This window comes from Mustela putorius, unplaced genomic scaffold (genome assembly GCF_011764305.1).
Source record: "Mustela putorius furo isolate JIRA1106 unplaced genomic scaffold, ASM1176430v1.1 tig00003845_pilon_pilon_pilon, whole genome shotgun sequence".
Taxonomy (NCBI): Eukaryota; Metazoa; Chordata; class Mammalia; order Carnivora; family Mustelidae; genus Mustela; species Mustela putorius.
Genome location: NW_025421998.1, coordinates 18986175 through 19010937, shown reverse-complemented (window position 1 = coordinate 19010937; position 24763 = coordinate 18986175). Strand labels below are relative to the sequence as shown.

The 24763-nt window shown below is 41.6% G+C and overlaps 2 protein-coding genes across 5 annotated transcripts in view; one reads left to right on the top strand and one right to left on the bottom strand.

Annotated features, from left to right (window-relative positions):
- RINT1 (RAD50 interactor 1) overlaps positions 1-14130 on the top strand; it is a 35845-nt gene extending 21715 nt beyond the window's left edge. For all 4 annotated transcript variants that reach the window (XM_045089673.1, XM_004739562.3, XM_013060308.2 and 1 more), the window contains 5 exons: positions 2302-2501; positions 7704-7918; positions 12288-12468; positions 12543-12661; positions 13551-14130. In XM_045089673.1, coding sequence (XP_044945608.1) covers positions 2302-2501; positions 7704-7918; positions 12288-12468; positions 12543-12661; positions 13551-13743 — 908 coding nt within the window. In that variant the 3' untranslated portion in view covers positions 13744-14130. The remainder of the gene's footprint in view (positions 1-2301; positions 2502-7703; positions 7919-12287; positions 12469-12542; positions 12662-13550) is intronic.
- Positions 13849-24365, bottom strand: EFCAB10 (EF-hand calcium binding domain 10). Its single transcript, XM_004739564.3, has 4 exons — positions 23949-24365; positions 15567-15731; positions 15368-15455; positions 13849-13926 (listed from the first exon to the last, which is right to left on the bottom strand). The coding sequence occupies exons 1-4, from the start codon at positions 24055-24057 to the stop codon at positions 13890-13892; spliced, it is 399 nt and encodes a 132-aa protein (XP_004739621.1). The 5' UTR covers positions 24058-24365; the 3' UTR covers positions 13849-13889.
- Between the last annotated feature and the right edge of the window lie 398 nt (positions 24366-24763).

The following is a 24763-nucleotide window of genomic DNA, read 5'->3' as shown; positions in this document are numbered from 1 at the left end:
GAGAGAGATCACAAGTAGACAGAGAGAGAGAGGAGGAAGCAGGCTTCCTTCCAAGCAAGAGCCCAATGTGGGACTCGATCCTAGGACCCTGAGATCATGACCTGAGCCGAAGGCAGAGGCTTAACCCACTGAGCCACCCAGGCGCTGAATTTTAAATACTGTTATTTTTCTCCTTAAAACAGAAAAGATTGCAGAAGGGACCCCTGGGTGGCTTAGTCGGTTGGGATCGAGTCCCGTATCGGGTTCCCTGCTCAGTGGGGAGCCTGCTTCTCCCTCTCCCTCTGTCCCCCGACTCATGCATGTTCACTCTCTCTCTCGTGCTCTCTCTCTCAAGTAAATAAATAAAATCTTTTAAAAAAGAAAAGATTGCAGAAGAATACAATAATAGGGGTGCCTGGATGGCTCAGTGGGTTAAGCCTCTGTCTTTGGCTCAGGTCATGATCCCGGGGTCCTGGGATCGAGCCCCGCATCAGGCTCTCTGCTCAGTAGGGAGCCTGCTTCCTCCTCTCTTTCTGCCTGACCCTGCCTACTTGTGATCTCTGTCTGTCAAATAAATAAATAAAATTCTTAAAAAAAAAAAAGAAGAGAGGAACTCTTCTTACAGTGCCAGAATTTCTGGCTGGAGGAGGGCCTAGCAGCCTCTAGTCCTGTTTGGGCCATAATTTTCTGCATTGTCCCACTGGAGACTTGCTGCTGCTCCAGGTGCCCCTGAGCCCAGTACCATTTTCTTCTAGCTTGTCCATTTCTTGGGCCTGGGTAGTCACCTGAAGAAGTGTCATTCCAGCCTAGCCAGTAAATAACTCCATATTCTTCATTGTGTGAAGAATATGAAAAACACTAGAACACACAAGAAATCTAAAAAAGCTTTTTTTGGGAGGTGCCTGGGTGGCTCAGTCATTAAGCATCTACTTTCAGCTCAGGTCATGATGATCCCAGAGTCCTGGGATCCGAGCCCTGCATTGGGCTCCCTGCTTGGCAAGAAGACTCTTCTCCTCTCCCACTCCCCCTGCTTGTGTTCCCTCTCTCTCTGTGTCTCTCTGTCTGTCAAATAAATAAATGAAATCTAAAAAAAAAAAAAAGTTTTTCTTTTTCTTTTTTTTTTTTGAAGATTTCATTTATTTGACAGAGACAGAGAGAGAACCTGAGCAGGGGGAGGGGCAGAGGAAGATAGAGACGAAGAAGAGGGAGAGAGAGAAGCAGACTCCCTCAGGGAGCCCGACACAGGGCTCCATCCCAGGACCCTGGGACCATGACCCAAGTCAAAGCCAGACATTTAGCTGACTGGGCCACCCAAGCACCCCTTCCTCCTGTGAAAAAATAAGTCATATTTTTTTGTTGAAGAAATGGAATGATTTTTGTATATATAGATCTTTGACTTACAGTGGGGCTATAGCCTCATAAACCTATCCTAAATGAAAATAATCCAAGTCAAAAATGCATTTAATACGCCTAACCTATTGAATATCACAGTCTACCTTGCACATGCTCACAACATTAACATTAGCCATTCATTGGGCAAAATCATCTAACAGAAAGCCTATTTTATGATAAGGTATTGACTGTCTCATGTAATGTATTGAGTGCTGCACTGGTGGCGAAAACCGAAATGGTTGTGTGGGTACAACCATTCTGTAAAGGCATTGGCTGTCTGCCCTCTCCGTCCCGTGGCTGACAGAGCTGTGGCTTGCTCCCTCTGCCCAGGGTCATGAGAGGGTTGTACCCCATATTGCTAGTCTGCAAAAAGATCCAAATAAAAAATTTGAAGTCGTTTCTATGAATGCGTATGGCCTTTGCACTATTGTAAACTTGAAAAATCTTAAGTTGAACCATCATAAATCAGGCACCATCTACAAATTCCTCATGCCTTAAAAAATTTGACATGTGATTTATACATAGTAAAAGACATGAATCTGAAGTATACAGTTCAGTGAGTTTTGACAAGTATATATACTTGTAAAACCCATACCCTTATAAAGTGTAGAAATAAGTCCGTACATGAACAGTTGATAGAGGTTTTTGGTGCCTTTTTTTTTTTTTAAATATTTTATTTATTTATTTATTTGACAGAAATCTTAAGTAGGCAGAGGCTCCCCTCTGAGCAGGGAGCCCAATGTGGGGCTTGACTCCAGGACCCTGGAGGGATCATGACCTGAGCTGAAGGCAGAGGCTTTAACTCACTGAGCCACTCAGGTGCCCCCAGTTGATAGAGTTTTTGACAAAAGCACCCAACAGTGTCAATAGGAAAGCCTCTAACTGTGTAATGGATGGAACCCAAACCTTCATGTCTTACTTTTTCCACAGACAGATATAAAAATCTCCCCACAGCTTCCAGAAAGCTACAGTTCCTGGAGTTACAGAAGGACTTAGTAGATGATTTTAGGATACGATTAACTCAGGTGATGAAAGAAGAGACTAGAGCTTCCCTTGGCTTTCGATACTGTGCGATTCTCAATGCCGTGAACTATATCTCAACAGTCCTAGCAGATTGGGCTGACAATGTTGTAAGTTAATGTACTTTTATTCATCTGTTTTAATATATATTTATTTATATATTTAATATATATTTATTTAATATATATTTTGATATATATTTGTTAATCTCTGCATCCGATGTGGGGCTTAAACTCACACCCTGAGATCAAGAGTTAGTTACATGCTTTTCTGACTGAGCCAGCCAGGCACTCTATTAATATGCTTTTATATTAAATAACAAATTAGTAGTTTTAACAGTTTTACCTTTTGAAATGTTGAACTTATAACATGCTGAAGTTACACATTAGGCCAAATTTAGGGGTTATGATTAAATTACATATTTTTCTCAATTAAGTCTCAAATGGTTAAATAATCCCACGATTATAATTATTAGAAAAGAAAGGCAGCCTTTCGTGTAATAGTTGTCTATAGAATGAACCTTTTTCTTCTTTAGATTTGGGAAATATTCATGTATGGTAATTGCCATCTCAGAAAAAGCTAATATTGAATAATGGTGTCAAAATCAGTAAAATCCAGGACTGTAAGAAAGATCAAATAATAGCATTTGAGGGGCGCCTGCCCGGCTCAGTTGGTGGAACATGGGACTCTTGGTCTTGGGGTCTTGAGTTTGAGCCCCACATAGAGATTACATAAAAAAATAAAATAAATAAAATAATGATGATATTGGCTATCTTTTGAATGCCTTCAAGACATGAGTAAATAGAGGGGCACCTACATGGCCCAGTTGGTTAAGCAGCCAACTCTTGGTTTCAGCTCAGGTTATGATCTTGGGTGACATGGAGCCCTCTCTCTCTGTCCCTCCTGCTTGTGCTCTTGCTTTCTCTCTTTCTCAAATAAATAAATCTTTAAAAAAGAAACAAAACATGAGTAAATCGAATAATAAAGGGATTTCTATGTGCCTGTGACCCAGCTGCTTAGACCAGTTTTGTTTTAAGCCTCTTCTCCATCCCCCATCCTTGATTATTTTAAAGATCTTAGATATATTAAAGATTTTTATTTATTTATTTATTTGACAGAGAGAGATCACAAGTAGGCAGAGAGGCAGGCAGAGAGAGAGAGAAGAGGAAGCAGGCTCCCCGCTGAGCAGATAGCCCGATGTGGGACTCGATCCCAGGACCCTGAGATCATGACCTGAGCCGAAGGCAGTGGCTTAACCCACTGAGCCACCCAGGCGTCCCAAAGATCTTAGATATATTTCATGATAAATATTTCAAAATGTAGCTCTAAGAGAACGCCTTTAAAAAAAAGTACCATAATGCCATTATCACATCATCCAAATATTTAATTTCTTATAGGGAGAGGTATCTTTCAAATAAATCTAAAAATCAAAACCTTGGGTCTGGTTAGCATGTATTAACAAGGACTTTTACATCCAGGAATTTCATTTATCTTTCCTTTTTCCACACAATGCTGTGTGTTGACAGATTTGGTCTGCCTATTTATTTATTTATTAAGGATTTATTTATTTGAGTGCATGCACACACTTGAGAGCAGGGAGAGAGAACCCCAAGCTGACTCCTGGTAAGTGCAGACACTGGGCTAGATCTCACAATCCTGGCATCAGAACCTGAGCTGAAATCCAGAGTCAGAGGCTTAACAACTGAGCCAGCCAGGTGCCCCTGTATTTACTCATGTTTTAAAGGCATCAAGGGGCGCCTGGGTGGCTCAGTAGGTTAAAGCCTCTGCCTTCGGCTCAGGTCATGATCTCAGGGTCCCGGGATCGAGCCCCGCATCGGGCTCTCTGCTCAGCAGTGAGCCTCCTCCCCTATCTCTCTCTGACTGTCTTTCTGCCTACTTGTGATCTCTGTCTGTCAAATAAATAAATAAAATATTTCAAAAAATAAATTTTAAATTATGAATTTATGACCAAAAAATTGTATAATGTACTGTATTATATAGAAGTTATATTCCTCTACTGTGAAAGAACGAGTGAAACAAAAAAGTCTTTAATCTTAATTAAATATAGGGTAATAAATTAAAAGAAAAGGGAACAAAAAAAATAATAACAGATATAAACAAGATGAAAATCTGAGAAAAACAATCATAGTTTATTCTATTCTGGACTCTTTGGCTGGGACTTAACTATATAAAGCCTTTTTTCTATAAAAACATTAACTGAAATCCATGTATGTAGTAACATTCTGCTAAGCAAGGAAAATAAGACACAAAATAATTATTTCATAAAATGAATATAATGTAAAGTGTAATGATCACAGCATTTGTTTATAATGGCACCCAATTAGAATACATTTATTCATTCTGTACTTTTATGTGTTGTTTTCCTCATCCTGTACTTTCTTCACTCAGCCCCCACACTGTTCCATTTTCTGCTAAGCTTTGTCATAAAACAAATTGTCATTCCTCTTTCTTGTGCCAGATGATCTAATAAGAGACTCCTTCAAGGCCAGATTTCTAGCTTCAACGAATTATTTGTGAAACATCATTAAACACTTTACTTGGTGCCGTAGTCTGTTAATGACAGTGAATTGGCCATCATCCCTATCCTTAGGAAATTTATAATCTGATGCTGAATTAACTGGATCCTTCTGTCAACAGAAGAATAACTAAATTTAGAGTTACTCTTCAAATCATGAATGAGTTCTTTGTCCTTGCTTGTTATTATATTACAAATCTGTTTAACATCAAAAATTAACTTTCTTCATGGTCCTTCAGCCTGTGAATGATTAAAATAAAATTAAAGCTCTCGTATTGTCTAGATAGAAAAAAGAAGAGTGGACAGAATTCACTTTCCATTCATTTAGATTCTATACTAATAGCTGTCTGACTCTTGCCAGATTGTGCCAAGCCTGACATACACAGCCCTTCAACATCAGGATTTTTTGAATTGTAGGTAACAGAAACCAGATTCATGTTGGCCTGAGTGCGAATGGGGGGCTGGGGTGAGGTGGTGAGGATTTGGTGTAACTGAAAGCATTAGGCATGGCTGCCCTAAAGTCGTTCGCTTCTGGCTTCGTTCTCAGGCAGACTCTGGGAAGCATGGCCACAGGTGGCTTCAAGCTCACAATGTCATTCACCTGTCTCCAAAGGACCAGTGCCTCTTCTCCGTTTGAGCAGAAAATTCCAACTTGGCCATTCGTGAACAATCCCTAGTGTGGCCATATTCAGTTCCCTGTTAATGGACATTTAGGCTATTTTTAATCTTTTGCTAATTATCCACAGCATTATTCATATTAGAAAAATATTTTTTGCTACCCTACAGAAAAATAATATGAATTCTATTGAAAATGCCACTATGAAAATGACACTTTAATTTTTCCTTTAAAAAAATTATTTATGGGGCGCATGGGTGGCTCAGTGGGTTAAGCCGCTGCCTTCAGCTCAGGTCATGATCTCAGGGTCCTGGGATCGAGTCCCACATCAGCCTCTCTGCTCAGCAGGGAGCCTGCTTCTCTCTCTCTCTGCCTGCCTCTCTGCCTACTTGTGATCTCTATCTGTCAAATAAATAAAATCTTTAAAAAAAAAAAAAACTTAAAAAAAAATTATTTATTTGACAGAAAGAGAGGGAAAACAAGCAGGGGGAGTGGGAGAGGGAGAAGCAGACTGCCCGTTGAGCAGAGAGCAGGATGCGGTGCTAAATCCCAGACCCTGGGATCATGGCCTGAGCTGAAGGCAGCTGCTTAACTGACTGAGCTACCCAGATGCCCCACATTTTAATCTTTTTTTTTTTTTTAAAGATTTATTTATTTATTTGACAGACAGAGATCAGAAGTAGGCAGAGAGCCCAATGAGGGGCTTGATCCCAAGACTCCTGAGATCATGACCTGAGCCAAAGGCAGAGGCTTAACCCACCCAGGCACCCCTCGCATTTTAATTTTCTTAACTGTCAGAAATCTCTCCTGGTTTTACTATGACTCTTAGTCTGTACCCAGAAAAAATGACTACCCAAAGAAGTTAGCTATCAGGCAAATGCAAATGAAAATCACAATGAAACCTCTACCTCTGAAACCAATAATACATTATATGTTAATTGAATTTAAATAAAAATAAAAAATAAAATCGCAGTGAGATGGGCTGCCTGGGTAGCTCAGTCGGTTTCTCTTGATTTCAACTCAGGTCATGATCTCAGGATTGTGAGATCCAGCCCCACCTTGGGCTCTGTGCTGGGTAAAGAGTCTGCTTGAGATTCTGTCTCTCCTTCTCCCACCAGCCCCTCCCCCCGCTCCGGCTCCTTGCACACACTCTCTCTCTCAGTCTCAAAAACAAACACAGTGAGTTACCACTAAATATAAACTAAGATGGCTATAATAAAACAGTAAGTGTTATCAGTGCAGCTGTGGAGAAATTTGAATGGTCACACATGGTTTGTACAGTCACTGTGGAAAACAGTCTGTCATATCTCCAGATAGTTAAACCTAGAATTACCATATGATCTAGCAATTGTACTTCTAGGTGTATCCAAGAGAAATAAAGACCTATGTCTATAAAAAACTTACACAATGTTCATAGCAGTATTATTCATAAAGACAAAAAGTGGAAAGAACCTAATTATCTGTCAAATGATGACTGAATAAATAAATATAAATAAAATGTAAATATATTGGAATATTATTCAGCAGTGAAAAGAAATTAAGTACTGATTGATATATGTTACAACATAGATGAACCCTGAAAATATACTAAGTGAAAGAAGCCAGTCACAAAGAGCCATAAATTGTATAATTCCATTTATATGAAATGTCCGGAACAGGCAAGTTGACAAAGACAGGAAGATTAGTGGTTGCCTACAGTTTGGGGGGTAGGGAGGGCAGGGAGGGAAGGAATTGGGAGATGATGGTTAAGTGTGGGTATCTTTGGGGGTAAAGAAAACATTCTAGAGGCACCTGGGTGTCTCAGTTGTTAAGCGTCTGCCTTCAGCTCAGGTCATGATCCCAGGGTCCTGGGATCGAGCCCCACATTGGGCTCCCTGCTCAGCAGGGAGTCTGCTTATCTCTCTCCCACTCCCCCTGCTTGTGTTTCCTCTCTTCCTGTCTTTCTCTGTTAAATAAATAAAATCTTAAAAAAAAAAAGATTCTAAAATTGACTCTGGTGATAAATGCACAACTCTGAATGTACTCTAAAACCCAATGAATTGTCCATTTGAAATGAATAAGATGTAGTACATGAGTTATATTTCAAGCTGTTAAAAAAGAAGTATCTTTTTTTTTTTAAGAAGTATTTTAATAACCATGTGAACCTGTTTTTGCTTTCAGTTTTTCCTACAACTTCAACAGGCAGCACTGGAAGTCTTTGCAGAGAATAACACCCTCAGTAAGTTGCAGCTGGGACAGCTAGCCTCCATGGAGAGTTCTGTCTTTGATGACATGATTAACCTGCTGGAACGTTTAAAGCATGATATGTTGACCCGCCAAGTAGACCACGTTTTTAGAGAAGTTAAAGAAGCTGCAAAATTGTATAAAAAAGAAAGGTAAGTCCTTTTGTATTTTCTGACAACTCAACTCTCAAATCCAGTTTGCTAAAAATTGAAAGACGATAAATATCTATTTTTCTCAAATTATTCCAAAAAACAGAAGAGGAAGGAAAGCTTCTTAATTCACTCCATGAGGCCAACATTACCTTGATACCAAAACCAGATAAAGGCACCACAAAAAAAGAATTATAGGCCAATATCCCTGATGAACATAGATGCAAACATCCTCAACAAAATACTACCAAGCCAAACCCAACAGTGCATGAAAAAAAAATCATTTGTCACGATCAAGTGGGATTTATTCCTGGCTTGCAAGTGTAGTTCAGTATTTGCAAATCTGTCAGCATGAACACGTTACATCAAATAGAGAAAGGATAACCATATGATCATTTCAGTAGATGCAGAAAAAACATTTGACACAGTACAACACCCATGATAAAAACCCTCAACAAAGTAGGTTTAGAGAGAACACACCTCAACGTGATAAAGGCCATCTGTGAAAATCGCACAGCAAACATCCTCCTCAGTGGGGGAAAACTGAGAGCCTTTCCCCCTAAGGTCAGGAACAAGACAGGGATGTCCACTCTCCCATTTTATTCAGCCTAATACTGGAAGTCCTAACCACAGCAATCAGACAACAGAAAGAAACAAAAGGCATCCACATTGGTAAGGAGGAAGTAAAACTTTGCTGAAGACATGATACTGTATACAGAAAACCTAAAAGACTCCACCAACAAACTGCTAGAACTGATTATGAATTCAGTAAAGTCAGAGAATATACAACATACAAAAGTCTGTTGCATTTCTATCCACCAGTAATGAAGCAGAGAAAGAAATTAAGAAAACCACCCATTTAAAATTGCACCCAAAATAATAAGGTAACCTAGGAATAAATCCAACCAAAGAGGTGAAAGACCAGTCCTCTGAAAGCTATAGCATGGATGGAAGAAATTGAAGATGACACAAAGAAATGGAAAGACATTCTGTGCTCATGGATTGAAAGAACAAACATTGTTAAAATGTCTATGCTACCCAAAGCAGTCTACACATTTAATGCAACCCCTATCAAAATACCAACAGCATCTTTCACAGAGCTAGAACAAACAATCCTAAAATTTGTATGGAGCCGCAAAAGACCTCAAGAAAGTAATCTCGGAGGAGAAAAAAAGTGTAGCTGAAAGCAGCAGGATTCCAGACCTCAAGTTATATGATAAAGCTATAGACATTAAAAGAGTACTGGCCCCAAAAATAGACATATAGATCATGAAACAGAATAGAAAACTCAGAAATAAATCCATGATTATATGGTCAATTAATCTTCGACAAAGCAGGAAAGAAAAATGGGAAAAAGACAGTCTCCTCAACAAATGTTGTTGCACTGGGGCGCCTGGGTGGCTCAGTGTGTCAAAGCCTCTGCCTTCGGCTCAGGTCATGGTCCCAGGTCCTGGGATAGAGCCCTGCATCAGGCTCTCTGCTCAGCAGGGAGCCTGCTTCCTCCTCTCTCTCTCTGCCTACCTCTCCCCCTACTTGAGATCTCTGTCAAATATAAAAATAAAATCTTAAAACAAAAAACAAATGGTGTTGGGAAAACTGGACAGCTACTTGAAAAGGATGAAAACTGGGCCACTTTCTTACACCATATACAAAAATAAACTCAAAATGGATTAAAGACCTAAATGTGAGACCTGGAACCATAAAAACTCAGGAAGAGAACACTAGCCGAACTCACATATCGACCATAACAACTTTCCTCTAGATAGGTCCCCTGAGGCAAGGGAAACAAAAGCAAAAATAAACTATTGGGGCTACATCAGAATAAAAAGCTTCAGTACAGAAAGAAAAGTCAATAACTAAAAGGCAATCTACAGAATGGGAGAAGATATTTGTAAATCCATATCCAATAAAGGGTTATATATCCAAAATATATAGAGAACTTCTAAAACTCAAAAAATAAATAGGCCAATTAAAAAATGGGCAGAAGCACCTGGGTGGCTTAGCCAGTTGAGTGGGGGACTCTTGATTTCAACACAGGTCTTGATCTCAGGATCGGGAGTTTAAACCCTGCATTAGGCTCCATGGAGCTCACTTTAAAACAAAACAAAACAAAAACAGGGCAGAAGACCTGAACAGACATTTTTTCCAAAGAAGACATCCAGATGGCCAGCAAACACATGAAAAGATACTCATCATCACTGACCATCAGGAAAATGCAAATCAAAACCACAATGAGATATCGCCTCACACCTGTTGGAATGGCTAAAATAAAAAACAAGAAAAAACAGGTATTGGTGAGGATACGGAGAAAGGGGAACCCTCCTACACTGTTGGTGGGAATGCAAGCTGGTGCAGCCACTCTGGAAAACAGTGTGGAGGTTCCTCAAGAAGTTAAAAATAAAGTAATCCTATGATCCAGCAGTCCCAGTACCGGGTATTTACCCAAAGAATACAGAAACACTAATTCAAAGGAATGAATGCACCGCAATGTTTATAGCAGTACTATCTACAATAGCTAAGTTAGGGAAACAGCCCAAGTGTCCGTCAACTGATGAATGGATAAAGATACACACACACACACACAGTGTGCACGTATCATAGTATATGTAATACAATTGAATATTATTCAGGCATAAACAAGAATGAAATCTTGCCATTTGCAAGACATGAATGGAGCTAGAGAGTATTATGCTAAGTTAAATAAATCAGAGAAAGATAAATAGCATAAGATTTCACTCGTATGTAGAATTTAAGACACAAAACAAATGAGCATAGGGGGAAACAGACAAATCAAGAAAGAGACTCTTAACAATGGAGAACACACTGCTGGTTACCAGGGGGGAGGTAGTTGGGGGAATGAGTGAAATCGGTGACAGGGATTAAGGGAGTGCGCTTGTGGTGAGCACCTGTGATTTAAATAAAAACTTAAAGGGACACCTGGGTGCCTCAGTTGGTTAAGCTGCAGCCTTGGCTCAGGTCATGATCTCAGGGGCAGGGGATTGAGTCCGACATCAGGCTCCTTGCTCAGCAGGGAGCCGGCTTCTCTCTCTGCCTCTGCCTGCCACCCTGCCTGCTTATGCACGTTCTCTCTCTCTCTCTCTGACAAATAAATAAATGAAATCTTAAAATAATTAATTTTTAAGACCTTAAAAACAAATTGAAAGATGATACATATAGTCAACTTCCAAGGCATCTAGACAGCAGAGTTTGGCTCTTTATGCTACAAACTTTACCTTTTGATGGAAATCTTTCTAAAATATATTCAAACATTCTTTATCAGAATAAACTGATCATAGTTGAGCTCCAGGACTGTCTGTAAATGCAGGGAGCTGGTGTGTGATGTGGAGCTGAAGGGCCTGTCATCGCTCTACCAAGCACGGTCCAGGGGTGTCCTTTGCGCACCTGCCTGTACAGTTGATCCCGCTGTGGTTCTGTGTGCGCCACACAGTGTCCTCTGGGAGAACAGTGCCGGTCACATAGAGTATTTCTAATCAGTGTAGAAGTGTTTCCAGTCCCTGTGATCTTGCCGAAAATCAGATCACGAAGTTAGCAGATGTCTTAAATGCTAATACGGGTTACATGTTGCCTGTTTTATAAATATTTCAGTAAGTCATATTAAAATTGGGGGATTTAAAAAAAAAAACTACCATCCTCATTACATAGGGGGCATTTAATGTAGAACTAAAGTATAAATTGGGCACCTGGGTGGCTCAGTGGGTTAAGCCCCTGCCTTCGGCTCAGGTCATGATCTCAGGGTCCTGGGATCGAGCCCCATCTCTGCCTGCATCTCTGCCTACTTGTGATTTCTGTCAAATAAATAAATAAAATCTTTTTTAAAAAAGCACTAAAGTATAAATTTATTTATTTAAGATTTTTTTTATCTATTAGAGAGAGAGAGAGCATGAGCAGGGGTGAGAGGGAGAAGCAGACTGACTCCCCCGCTGAGCAGGGAGCCTAACGCAGGGCTTGATCCTGGGACCCTGGGATCATGACACTCAACCGACTGAGCCACCCAGGCACCCCAAATACATTTTTTTCCTGAGAGAGCTTTTCATGCTGGGCTGTATATCATTTCTTATCCAACGTGCACTTCCCCGAATTTGAAAGGATCTGTTAAATCTTTCAAAACACCATGTTTGGGGGCACCTGGGTGGCTCAGTGGGTTAAAGCCTCTGCTTTTGGCTCAGGTTCGAGCCCTGCATTGGGCTCTCTGCTCAGTGGGGAGCCTGCTTCCTCCTCTCTCTCTCAGCCTCTCTGCCTACTTGTGATCTCTGCCTGTCAACAAACAAACAAACAGAAAAACCACCACGTTTGGAAAATCTTGTAGTCATACTTAAAGTGCCACAGGCCGCGCCGCTCTTGTGTCTTGCAGATGGCTGTCCTTGCCGTCGCAGGCCGAGCAGGCGGTGATGTCCCTGTCCAGCTCGGCCTGCCCGCTCCTGCTCACGCTCAGAGACCGCTCCCTTCAGCTGGAACAGCAGCTCTGCTTCTCCTTATTTAAAATTTTCTGGCAAATGCTTGTGGAGAAGCTGGATGTGTACATCTACCAAGAAGTAAGTAAGAGCAGACCGTATGTTGGGGCCACGAGGATCAAGGCGACTGTAACAAGAGTTGCTCTTTGTTTCAGATCATTCTGGCTAATCACTTCAATGAAGGAGGAGCGGCTCAGCTGCAGTTTGATATGACCCGGAACCTGTTCCCCCTGTTCTCCCACTATTGCAAGAGACCGGAAAATTATTTTAAACAGTAAGCTCGATATTTAACAGTGACTGCTAATGTATCGCGTGTTTAGAGGAGGTTGATTCCTTTTTTTTTTTTTAATAACAACTCTCAGGGTTCCAGTGATGTTTGGTGGGATAAGTAAGGCATCAATTGAAATTTTAAAATATCCATTATGTACCCAGATAATCAAAGATGTGATTCATGATCCCCCAGATTTATCAGGACTGGATCTAAACTACGTGTTGGGCCTTTTGTTTCTTGCATTTGGTTGAATGCTCCTATTTGCCTGTTACTAGAGAGAGAAAATGCAAACAAGTGTAATTCTGCCATATTCAAGAAGAAATTAAAATTATGCTTAGTACCTAATAGTAAGCCAGGCCTGAAGAAAATCTGTTTTCTTAAATATTTAGTATTAATTTTGATTCTAAGCATAACTATAAATGTATGTAAGAACATTTTTAGAAATTGCTGATGTAAAATTTATATTATTGGGGGGAATTTGAGATTATAAAGTATTCCTTTTAAAGTTATTATAAAATGAAAGATTTATTTTTGCTCATTTTAGTAAGTCATCTGAAATTTTTCTTGTTTCTCTTCCCATATTCTAATCTAACTAAATGCTAAGCTACATATAATAGGCTATTATGTTAGTATCATTATTATATTTTGGGAAGTAATAGATACATATTGAAAACAATGGTCCTATTATAATAATCTAATGAAATGTAAACACTATACAAATACATAGTCCTAATGTGTTAAAAGAGCCAAATAAATCCATCAATACTTTTTACAGAAGGCATATGGACTAGCAGTGCAGGGAAGTTGTTTCTGAAAATGAGTATATTCTGGAGTGATGTGGATGATACAGATAATGGACCTCCTGCCCTTTTTTTTTTCTTTTTCTTAACAGTGTCAAAGAAGCCTGTATTGTTTTGAACCTGAATGTTGGTTCTGCCCTACTTCTGAAAGACGTCCTCCAGTCCGATTCTGGGCAGTCTCAGGCCACAGCGGCCTTAAATGAAGTTGGAATTTACAAACTGGCCCAACAAGATGTTGAGATTCTACTTAATTTGAGGACAAACTGGCCTAACACTGGAAAATGATGCATTTTTTTTGTTTTGGAGTTTTTCGTTTTTAACAAAGAAGAAGCCAGTTGGGATTTCGAGTTATATGATGATGTTCTGAATTAATGAAACTGGACAATTGAAAACTTTATAGAATCATTTATTATCTTGAACTTACAGTGTTATTAAAATGCTGACCATATTTTCTCAGTCCTCTTGTTCCTAAGAAAATAAAAACAGAAAACTCAGAAGCCAGAAAAACTCAAGAGTAATTCCATTTACAAATATAAATGCTATGTCTGTCTGTTAAGTAAGATACAAGAGCAGAGATAATAAATTACAATGAATTTTTAATTTCCTATGCTAATTAAGGGAGACTACTGTAGATAATCAAACACAGCAAATAAATTTTTTTTAAAAAATCAATGTAGAATGCATGTTTATAATTGAGGTTCCTGTATTTGATTTGGAAATTCACTGTGTTTCCTGCAAGAAAACATATGAGATGGTGACTAAAACAGAATTGCTCTCATTTTCCACAAATGTCCTTACATTTAAAATCCTTCCTAGGTGGCTCAGTAGGTGAGCATCAGACTCTTGGTTTCGGCTTAGGTCATCATCTCAGGGTCATGGGATGGAGCCCCATGCTTTGGGCCCCCGGCTCAGTGGGGAGTCTGCTGCAGGTTCTCGTTCTCCCCCTCCCTCTAACCCCTACCCCGTGCGTGTGCTCTCTCTCATAAATAAAAATAAATAAATAAAATCCTTCCTAGTTCCATTCCATATGACAGTAGACAGCCTTCTCTTTTGGACGAAACATTTCAGGCCAGAACACTGTGTTTCAGTCTTTCCCCACAAGGGTAGGGATGGGAACTAAACAGTTTTTGTCTGATATTTATGTAAGTGACAACGAGCTGGGAATCTTTAACTCTCCTTTTCTTCCAACTTTTCCCTGGCTCTGGACTCTGTTACATAATGATTTCTTGATTAATAAATCCTCAGAGAACAAAATATTTAAAGGCATTGAGTTACATTGGTCAGAAGCCTACAGCTATCAAATTTTATTCTTTTTTTTTTTTTCTGATTTAGCATTTAGTTAGTACTTTTCAAGTGTAATACTCCAAATCTAAAATTGTTGGGCTGGCATGCAACTTACACTGATATTTTTCTTTTGTTTTTTTGTTTGTTTGTTTTGAGTAAGCCCTGCCCCCAACAGGGGGCTTGAACTCATGACCCTGAGATCAAGAGTCTCATTCTCTACTGATTGAGCTAGTCAGGCCCTACAACCTCTACTATTGATAAACATCTACTTGGTGATAAATAACTTTGAGGAAATATTCTGAGAGAACTTCTACTGCTCTATATTATATAAAGAGATTTTCCAACTGGTGTATTAGGCTCAAAGCTTTTCTGTGAGTTCTAGCAGACTGGGGCTTCTCCCCCTCATTCTTTGAGAACTGCTGGGCTTTCCCATTGAGAAAAGAATGAATCTGCCCCAGAATTTCCTAATTCCAGACTTGACTGTCACTCCTTGCTTTCTAGACAGCTGGACGTTTCAAGGGAATGAAATGTTCCTGTCAAAAGGTAGGAACTTCTGTTTTAAATTATAGTCCTTGTACCTCAAAGTCATGTTCATTAAATATCAGCCACGTCAAAATAAACCTACACTTCAGATCTGAATTTTTCCAAAGTTATCACATGTCCATCATCTTGTAAAACTTCATCTTCATCCAACAGACCCAGGGTTTTCAGGCCTGTAAAGTCAGAATGAGAGAAGGAAAATTCATGAAGCGAGCATTATTTTCAACTAAGGAAAGTTCAAAAATGAGCACGAACTGTTACTTAAGTGAGTAGAAGATACTGACCTTCTCGGTACTGCACAAATGATATGGTGCCTTTATGTGAAGTGTCCATCATCTCAAACATAGACACGATGTTAGAGTGATCCATAAAGAAAGGAAAAGCCACGCCTGTTACTTTGGCAATTCTCAGTCGTTCCAATATAGATATTAAATACTCTCTTGGTTTTTCTGTAAAAGAATGGTTCCAATTCTTTCTGATATAAAATTAAGATATATCACACATGGAAACAGTCATTTAACAATTATTAAATAACTACGTTCAAGGTTCTGTACTAGGCACTGGGGTATTACACCTTGCTCACAAGCAAAACAAGACATTAGACAATTAATTACTCTACCCCAGATATAGGACCTGGGAATTTTTAAAAAAAGAGCTCCTCAGGTGATTCTAATTTGTAGATAAGTGTCGAGGGAGAGAAAAAAAAAGTATAACATGAGGGGTGCCTGGGTGGCTCAGTGGGTTAAAGCCTCTGCCTTCAGCTTGGTCAGGATCCCAGGGTTCTGGGATCGAGCCCTGCATCGGGCTCTCTGCTCCACAGGGAGCCTGCTTCTTTCTCTCTCTCTGCCTGCCTCTCTGCCTACTTGTGATCTCTGTCTGTCAAATAAATAAATAAAATCTTTTTTAAAAAAAAGGCTTTTTCTTGAGAATTTCATAAATAAATAAAAGTAGGAAAGTATAACGAACCTGTCAACCCACTTTAACTTAAAATTTGTGGCCAGTCTCATTTCACCATCATCTCATCCAGGCCCCCTCTTGCTGTATTGTTTTGAAGTCAATTACAGTGGTATTTCATTAATAAATACTTGAGCATGTATCCCTAACAGATAAGGACTCCTTCTGAGATATAACTGACATGTAGCATTATGTAAGTTTACATAACATGTTGATTTGGTACATTTTTAATTTGCAATATGATTGTCACTGTAGTATTTGCTGACACCTTTACCACATATTTCTTTAAGATCTAGTCTCTTAGCAAGTTTAGTGTTTATCATACAGTGATACTGTCTGTAAGCCCTATGCTGTGCATTAATTTCCAAGAATTACCTTACTTGCCCTCAAACAACAGCTCTCCTACTCCCCCACCACTCACCATTCTACTCCATTTCTACAACTGGCTTTGTTAGATTCCCTGTATAAGTGGTGTCTTGCAGTATTTGTCTTTTCTCTCACTTAGCTCATTTAGCCTATCCTCAAGGGGCATCCTCGTTGCAAATGGCAGGATCTCCTTCTTTCTCATGGCTGAATAATATTCCATTGTATAAATATACCACAGCTTCATTATTCATTTATCTGTAGACAGACACTTGGGCTGTTTCCAGACCTTGGTTTTTGTGAATTATGCAGCAGTAAACATAAGTGCGCAGATATCTCCTTCAGACCCTGTTTTCATTTCCTTTGGATATACACCCAGAAGTGGAATTGCTGAGGCATATGGTAGTTCCGATTTAATTTTTTTTTTTTAAGATTTTATTTATTTACTGGGGCGCCTGGGTGGCTCAGTGGGTTAAAGCCTCTGCCTTCGGCTCAGGTCATGATCTCAGGGTCCTGGGATCGAGCCCCGCATCGGGCTCTCTGCTCAGCGGGGAGCCTGCTTCCTCCTCACTCTCTCTGCTTGCTTGTGCTCTCTCTCTCTCAAATAAATGAATAAATAAAATATTTTTAAAAAAGATTTTATTTATTTATTTGACAGAGATCACAAGTAGGCAGAGAGGCAGACAGAGAGAGAGGGGGAAGCATGCTCCCCACTGAGCAGAGAGCCCGATGCGGGGCTCAATCCCAGGACCCTGAGAGCCAAAAGCAGAGGCTTAACCCACTGAGCCACCCAAGTGCCCCTGATTTAATTTTTTTGAGGAACCTCTATACTGTTTTCCATAGTGGCATTTCCCTGATAATTAGTGATGTTGGGCATCTTTCTATGTACCTGCGGGCCATTGTATACGTTCTTTGGAAAAATGTCTATTTAGCTCATCTGCCCATTTTTTAAAAGTTTTTTATTTTTTATTTTTTTTAGTAATTGCTACATTGAGCCCCAATATGGGGCTCAAACTCATGACCCCAAGATTAAGAGTCCCGTGTTCTCCTGACTAAGCCAGCCAGGAGCCCTGCCTTGCCCATTTAAAAAAATATATATATTTTATTTACTTGTAAGATAGAGAGTGAGAGTGAGTGAGCACAAGCAAGGGAGTGGCAGGCAGAGGGAGAAGCAGGCTCCCCACCAAGCAGGGAGCCTGATGCGGGACTCGATCCCAGGACCCCGGGATCATGACCTGAGCTGAAGGCAGATGTTCCATTTTTAAATCAATGTTTTTGCTATTAAGTTGTAGGAGTTCTTTATACATTTTAGATCTTAAATGATACGTAGTTTGCAAATATTTTCTCCTATAGGTTGCCTTTCCATTTTGTTGATTCTTTTGTGGTGCAGAAGCTTTAAATATGACATAATCCCAGCTGTTGGTTTTTTTCATTTTGTTCTTTGTGCTTCTGGTGATGTATCTAAAAAATCATTGCCAAGACCTGTGTCAGGGAGCTTCTTCCCTGTGTTTTCTTCTAGGAATCTTATGGTATCAGGTTGTCCCACAAATTTTATGAATTGAGAACACTTTTTAAATTTAAAAAAGTTGGGGCACCTGGATGGCTCAGTCCGTTAAGCATCTGACTTCGGCTCAGATCATGATCTCAGCGTCTTGTCCAGCATGGAGCCCCATGTTGGGCTCTGTGCTCAGCAGGAAGTCTGCTCCTCTCCCTCTCCCTCTGCCTCTTCCCATGCTCATGCGCTTGCTCTCTCTCTCTCTCTCTCTCAAATAAATAGAATTTTTTAAAAATAGTAAAGTCTTAAAAAGTAAAAGTGAATTTAGCGGCTCAGTTCTTTTTTTTTTTTTTTTTTTTTTTAGCGGCTCAGTTCTTAAGTGTTTGCCTTCGGCTCAGGTCGTGATCCCAGGGTCCCAGGATTGAGTCCTGCATCAGGCTCCCTGCTCAGTGGGGAACCTGCTTCTCCCTCTCCCAGTCCCCCTGCTGTTCCCTCTCTCAATGTCTTTCTCTGTCAAATAGATAAATAAAAATCTTTAAAAGATGAATTTAAACACTTATTCAAATAGCACCCACACATTGTGATTACGTTTTTAGATCTCTCTTGTGCCTTTCTGTACAAATTTTAACAGACTATAGAAACAATTGCGTTACTGAAGGCAATCCCGTCACGTATGTGGTCTTCTGTCGCTTCTCTCGGAACTACTTATCAAATTCAGAAAAAGAAAAAAGGCCAAGTTTGAATTTCAATTTACTACTTTTCTTTTTAAGGACAGAGTAAGTAAATAATGCTAATGGAACTTGGTGTGTTTCTCTGATGAAGGATTTTTACTGTATATCCCTTAGACTACATGAGATGTTATCATGTTTAAGTCTAAAGTCTATAATTTATACTCCGCCTGCTTCTAAAAATGTTTTGAAAATGCTTACAACAGAAGAAATAAAAATATTTCCTTTAAAGAAATATTTTATTTTTAAGTAATCTCTCTGCCCGACATGGAGCTTGAACTCACAATCCCGAGAACAAGAGTCATTTGCTCCACCGACTGAGGAAGCCAACCGCCCCTAAAGATAGGACTTCTTAAAAACACGAAGAGGGGTTGCCTGGCTGACTCAGATGGTGGAGCATCCCACTCTTGGTTTCAGGTCAGGTCATCTCAGGGTCCTGGGATTGGGCCCCACGTCAGGCTCTGCACTGGTCATGGAGTTGGCTTGAGATTCTCTCTCCCCTCTCCCTCCCTTTGCTTGTCCGCGCACTCTCTCAAACAAATAAATCTTTAAAAATTTTAAAAAATAAAACATGAAGGGAAGATCCAAATGTTACTAACCACCTAAAGTTCTGTAAATGTCAGCTGATAATGACAATCAGTTTTTGTAAAACAAAACCTCAAGTTCACTTTTTTTTTTTTTTTTAGTTTTTTTTTAATTTATTTGTTCGACAGAGAGAGATCACAAGTAGGCAGAGAGGCAGGCAGAGAGAGAGAGGAAGGGAAGCAGGCTCCCCGCTGAGCAGAGAGCCCGACACGGGACTCGATCCCAGGACCCTGAGATCATGACCTGAGCCAAAGACAGCGGCTTAACCCACTGAGCCACCCAGGCGTGCTCAAGTTCACATCTTAATAATAAATGCTAATAATTATTGAGCCCTCACTATGGGCCTGGTATTCCCCATAACCATCACTTCCCCAAGACCACAGCTAGTATGAATCCATAATATGCTCCCTAAAATGTGCAGTAAAGCCTGTACATTTTAGGGAGTTAGTAGGGAGTTAATAGGGAGCACTCTACTAACTCAAATATGGGAAGCATCTGGAAACCCCAAACCTTGTCAGCATGATGGTCTCCATTGAGTTTTTCCTCCTCTGTAACTCTCAAAGGTATCTTATCCTCATTTAACCATTCCCATAGCAATATCTCTCACCTGGGTTACTACAACTGTCTCTTTTTTTTTAATGAAATTTTAATTCTATTAAAGGCCTCTCCTAAGCATTTATACTCCTCCCTCCTCCCTAGCACAGAATTGTCGCTGGGAAATGACACGTTTTCCTACCGAATGACTTCAGGTCATGTTAGGTTTTGCTGTTAAATGAGTTATGAAAATCTGTTAGTTTCCAGAGCTGATAGAATTCTGAAGTTGAGGATGTGGGATTGTAGACCTGCTCCCTCACCAGTAGTAACACAATCAAACTGCCTAGGCTTATTTTCCATAAATCCCTTTTTAATATTTTTTTATTTTTTAAAAAAGATTTTATTTATTTGTTCAACAGACGGAGATCACAAGTAGGCAGAGAGGCAGTCAGAGAGAGAGAGAGAGGAGGAAGCAGGCTCCCTGCTGAGCAGAGAGCCTGATGCGGGGCTCGATCCCAGGACCCTGAGACCATGACCCAAGTGGAAAGCAGAGGCTTTAATCCACTGAGCCCCCCAGATGCCCCCATAAATCCCTTCAAGATCCAAGCTTTTCAAATTGGGATCCATGTCACAATGCCAGAGGCTTCGGATAGACCCGAGGTAAAGATAATGTTTCTTCCTGAGAATCAATCATACTCTGGTGAATAATGTGAAACATTTATAGTAAGAAATGGGTATCTCTGTAGAAGAACAAAACTTGCAAATTTTTATGGTAATACAAGTGACTCCAAAGAAACTTGTCAGGCAGCAGCAGGCTAAGGTCTCAGACACCAAAGTTACAAGTCCGCTCTTCTCTGCCATTAGGAGAATCTGGGCAGGAACCTTGGAGAGGCACTGCCCTATACTCTAGACACCAGCCAAACCCCTTAGCTTCTCCTCAGTATTTCTTCATATTTTTCCGGCCCCTCCCCACTCCCTTTGGATTTTGTAAAGATGTTTCAAGAAGTTTACATTGTGGGGTGCCTAGATGGCTTAGTCAGTTAATTGTCTGCCTTTAGCTTGGGTCGTGATCTCAGGGTTCTGGGATAAAGTCCCACACCTGGCTCCCGGCTCAGCAGGGACTCTGCTTCCCTCTCTGACCTTCCCCGATGCTTGTTCTTGCTCCCTCTCTCTCAAATAAATAAATAAATAAATAACACCTTTAAAAAAGAAAAAGTTCGGGGCGCCTGGGTGGCTCAGTGGGTTAAGCCTCTGCCTTTGGCTCGGGTCATGATCCCATGGTCCAGGGATCAAGCCCCATATAGGGCTCTCTGTTCAGTGGGGAGTCTGCTTCACCCTGCCTCTCTCTCTGCCTTCCTCTCTGCCTACTTGTGATCTCTCTCAAATAAATAAATAAAATCTTTATAAATAAATAAAAAGAAAAAGTTCACATTGTTACAGAGGGTAACAGCATCTCAGTTTCTTACATTGATAATTATTTAAATTATGAATGGGGAAGGATTACAATATTAATTGTGTAACTTCTACCAGACCTCCCCTTCCTATCCTCTGCTGAGAAAATTTGTCTTTATCTTAGATTCTCTTTCCCCCACCATGCCTTCTATAGGAGAATGCTGTTTTTGCCAGACGAGTTCAAAGCCTTTTATATTAAAGGAAAAAAACGAATCCTTGGGGCGCCTGGGTGGCTCAGTGGGTTAAGCCGCTGCCTTCGGCTCGGGTCATGATCTCAGGGTCCTGGGATCGAGTCCCGCATGGGCTCTCTGCTCGGCAGGGAGCCTGCTTCCCTTCCTCTCTCTCTGTGATCTCTTCCCTTCCTCTCTCCTACTGTGATCTCTCTCTGTCAAATAAATAAATAAAATCTTAAAAAAAAAAAAAAAGAATCCTTGAGATACCACATTGGTTGACATTAGAAACAGCTTGAGAGAAAAAGGCCAGGAAAGAAGCAGAAAACAGAAAAAAAAATCTACAAACTAAGAAAAGACTACAAAGTACCTACTAGCACAGTTAATGAGAAAACAGACAAACAAAAACAAACCCACTTCAAGGCATATAAACATTTAGAACAATAGGGATAAAGGGCGCCTGGGTGGCTCAGTGGATTAAAGCCTCTGCCTTCCGCTTGGGTCATGGTCTCAGGGTCCTGGGATTGAGCGGGCTCTCTGCTCAGCAGGGAGCCTGCTTCCTCTTCTCTCTCTGCCTGCCTCTCTGCCTACTTGTGATCTCTGTCAAATAAATAAATAAAATCTTAAAAAAAAAAAAAAGGAGGACACGTATTTAAAAAGAGAAAGAGAGAGAACAACAGGGATAAAATAAAAACTTCCAGAAGAGAGAAAAAGTCTTCATTAAACAGGTCAAGAATCTGATGACGTCATGTCATCAGACTCTTCAGAACAACCGTGGCAATCAGAAGAGGAAGGGGCACAGCCCTCCAAATTCTGAAGGCAGTACTTTCTGAGAATTGTATCTACCCTAGTTATCATGTTTGAGTGTAGGATGAGACACTACCATACACATGAGTTCTCAAAATATTTACCACTCCAATGAAGCACGCTCCTTGGTCTGTCCTCTAAAGGAAGGGAGAAAAGGCAAAAAAAAAAAAAAAAAGTGCGGGTGGGGGAAAGAGACCCAAGCACCATAAAACAGGCTGTAAACAGAGGAGAGAGGTGAAAAGGTTAAGGTCTGAGAAGAGAGAGGGAAACCCCTGAATTACAGCCACACACAGCAGCGCAGCTGGGCCATCAGTCTAGTCCAGAGCAAGAAGACAGAGCTGGGGGAGTGGTTACACCATGACTCTCCTCTCCTACGACTCTCCTGTCCTACCTGCAGGAGAGCTCTGCTTGCGACAAAAAGAGAATATCGATGACTGAATAGTAATGACACAGAAAATTTAAGTCAACATTTAAAATGTGGTATTACTGGGGCGCCTGGGTGGCTCAATGGGTTAAAGCCTCTGCCTTTGGCTGGGGTCATGATCCCAGAACCCCAGGATCGAGCACACACACACCCCCCCCCCATCCAGCTCTCTGCTCAGCAGGGAGCCTGCTTTCTCCTCTCTCTCTCTGCCTACTTGTGATCTCTGTCTGTCAAATAAATAAATAAAATCTTTAAAAAAATAAATAAAAATAAAATGGTGGTATTACTAATTTCCAGGAAATCAACAAAGGAAATACAGTCATAGCATGCTACACGGATTCGCTGTGGATATTTGCCTAATAATAATAATGCACATTCTAAATGCTGGCCACACCAAAACTGAATTATAATTTTACTGGGAAGGTGGGGATGAGTGGGAACAGGTGTGAGTGTACGTGCATGTCTGTAAGCGAGCTGACGTTTCCTCCTACACAGTATAAAGCTAAATCTAAACCCCGGGGCTGAGGGGACATTGGTAAGTAGCAGTAAAGTCTGTGATCTAGAAATATCAGGGAGTTGGCAATCATTCTTTACAACAGGAATCTGGGGCAGGGAGGGAAACGCTGTTCTTCTCTATAAGCCTTGGGGTGCTTTTTGACTTTTAAACCCCATACGCATATACTTTTATAAAAATCTAAATCAAACACTTGTTGGTTGCCAGCCGTAGGGCTAACTTATATATTACCCATTCAGTCTTCCCCACGTGTCCACAGCTCGGTACTGCTCCCCGTTCTCCAGAAGAGGACCCTGACGCGCAGACCCTCGCCCACACTCCGCTAGTGTTAAGGACGACCCTCCCCCGAGCCTCTCCCCACCCGCCGCGAGCCTCCCCCTACGAGAGCCCCGCGCACCTGGCCAGTGGCCGGCACAAAAGAGGCCGTTCAACGAGTACTCAGGGCCGCGGCGTTCGCCGGCAGTAGGGCTCCAGCCGCCTAGATAGAGGCCGGGCGGGGAGGGCGAGCTGCGGGGGTCCCGGGGACGCGAGCGGGCGGGGGGTGCGGGCGCGCAGGGAGGGCGGTACCGGGAGTTTCTGGGAACAGCCCGGGCAGGGAGGCGGGTGGGAACGAAAGCCGAGCGGTAAGCAAGACTCTTACCCGGCCGGAAAAAGAGCAGGGTGCTGGTGAGATAGTTCAGCAACTCCATAATCCGGTGTTTTTCCAAGTAATTCCTGGCCTCCAGCTCCCTGCTGCCGCGCGCCTGCATGGCTCCGCGTGGGGGCGTTGCTAGGCGACCCGGCGGCGTCGGGGCCCTTGGGCTCCACCCCCTCCGCCCCGCGCGGTCGGCCTTAGGGGGCGGCCTGAGACCGGAGTCCTCCACTTCCTCGCGGAGAGGAAGCTTGGTGCGGCGTGGGGTTGGCGCCTGCGCGGAGGCTGAGGGTGGCCCGTGCAGAGCCCCTGGCGGGCGGAGGGTCCGGTTCCCCCGCTGCGCGGAGGGCTGGGCGGGGTCGGCTTTTCCTGTTTTTGTCTCGAGCACCTCGTCCAGTCCGTGCTTGTTGATCTGGGGACTGAGACCTCAGGTTCTAGTAACACAGGATGAACCTGGGGAATTAGAGAGCATACAGGGAGAGTCTTAAATCGGGGCAGGAGTCGGCCGGCTTTCTGCCCTGGGCTGCGGGTCGGGAAGCGTGCTGGGATCCTGAGCGCCAACGTCTCTGCAGCTTAACCAGGCTGCGCCGAGGGGTCGTGTCGAAGACCACCTGACAGTAGTGTTGAGGGAGAGTCATTGAGTACGACGGGATGCAGGTGCATAGCAGGGCCCGCGCTTCAGTCGTCGGTGTGCCTCGGAAACTGGACTCTAGGCTGGGACTTCTGTCCTGAAGGGCCAAGCTCGGAAGCCTGTGGCCTAACAGTCAACAAGGAGTTATCCCAGGACAGGCACTTCAAGGAGAGGAAAGACAAATGGCCAATAA

Bases quoted from the DNA above. Each gene is read 5' to 3' on its own strand.
- EFCAB10 (XM_004739564.3), bottom strand. From the start codon at position 24,057: ATGCAGGCGCGCGGCAGCAGGGAGCTGGAGGCCAGGAATTACTTGGAA. The intron at 15,456-15,566 runs GTCAGTATCTTC...CTGACTTTACAG, and splicing joins ATTTGTGCAGTACCGAGAAG to GCCTGAAAACCCTGGGTCTG. The intron at 13,927-15,367 runs GTAGGTTTATTT...TTATTTTCTTAG, and splicing joins GAAAAATTCAGATCTGAAGT to GAACAAGAGGACTGAGAAAA.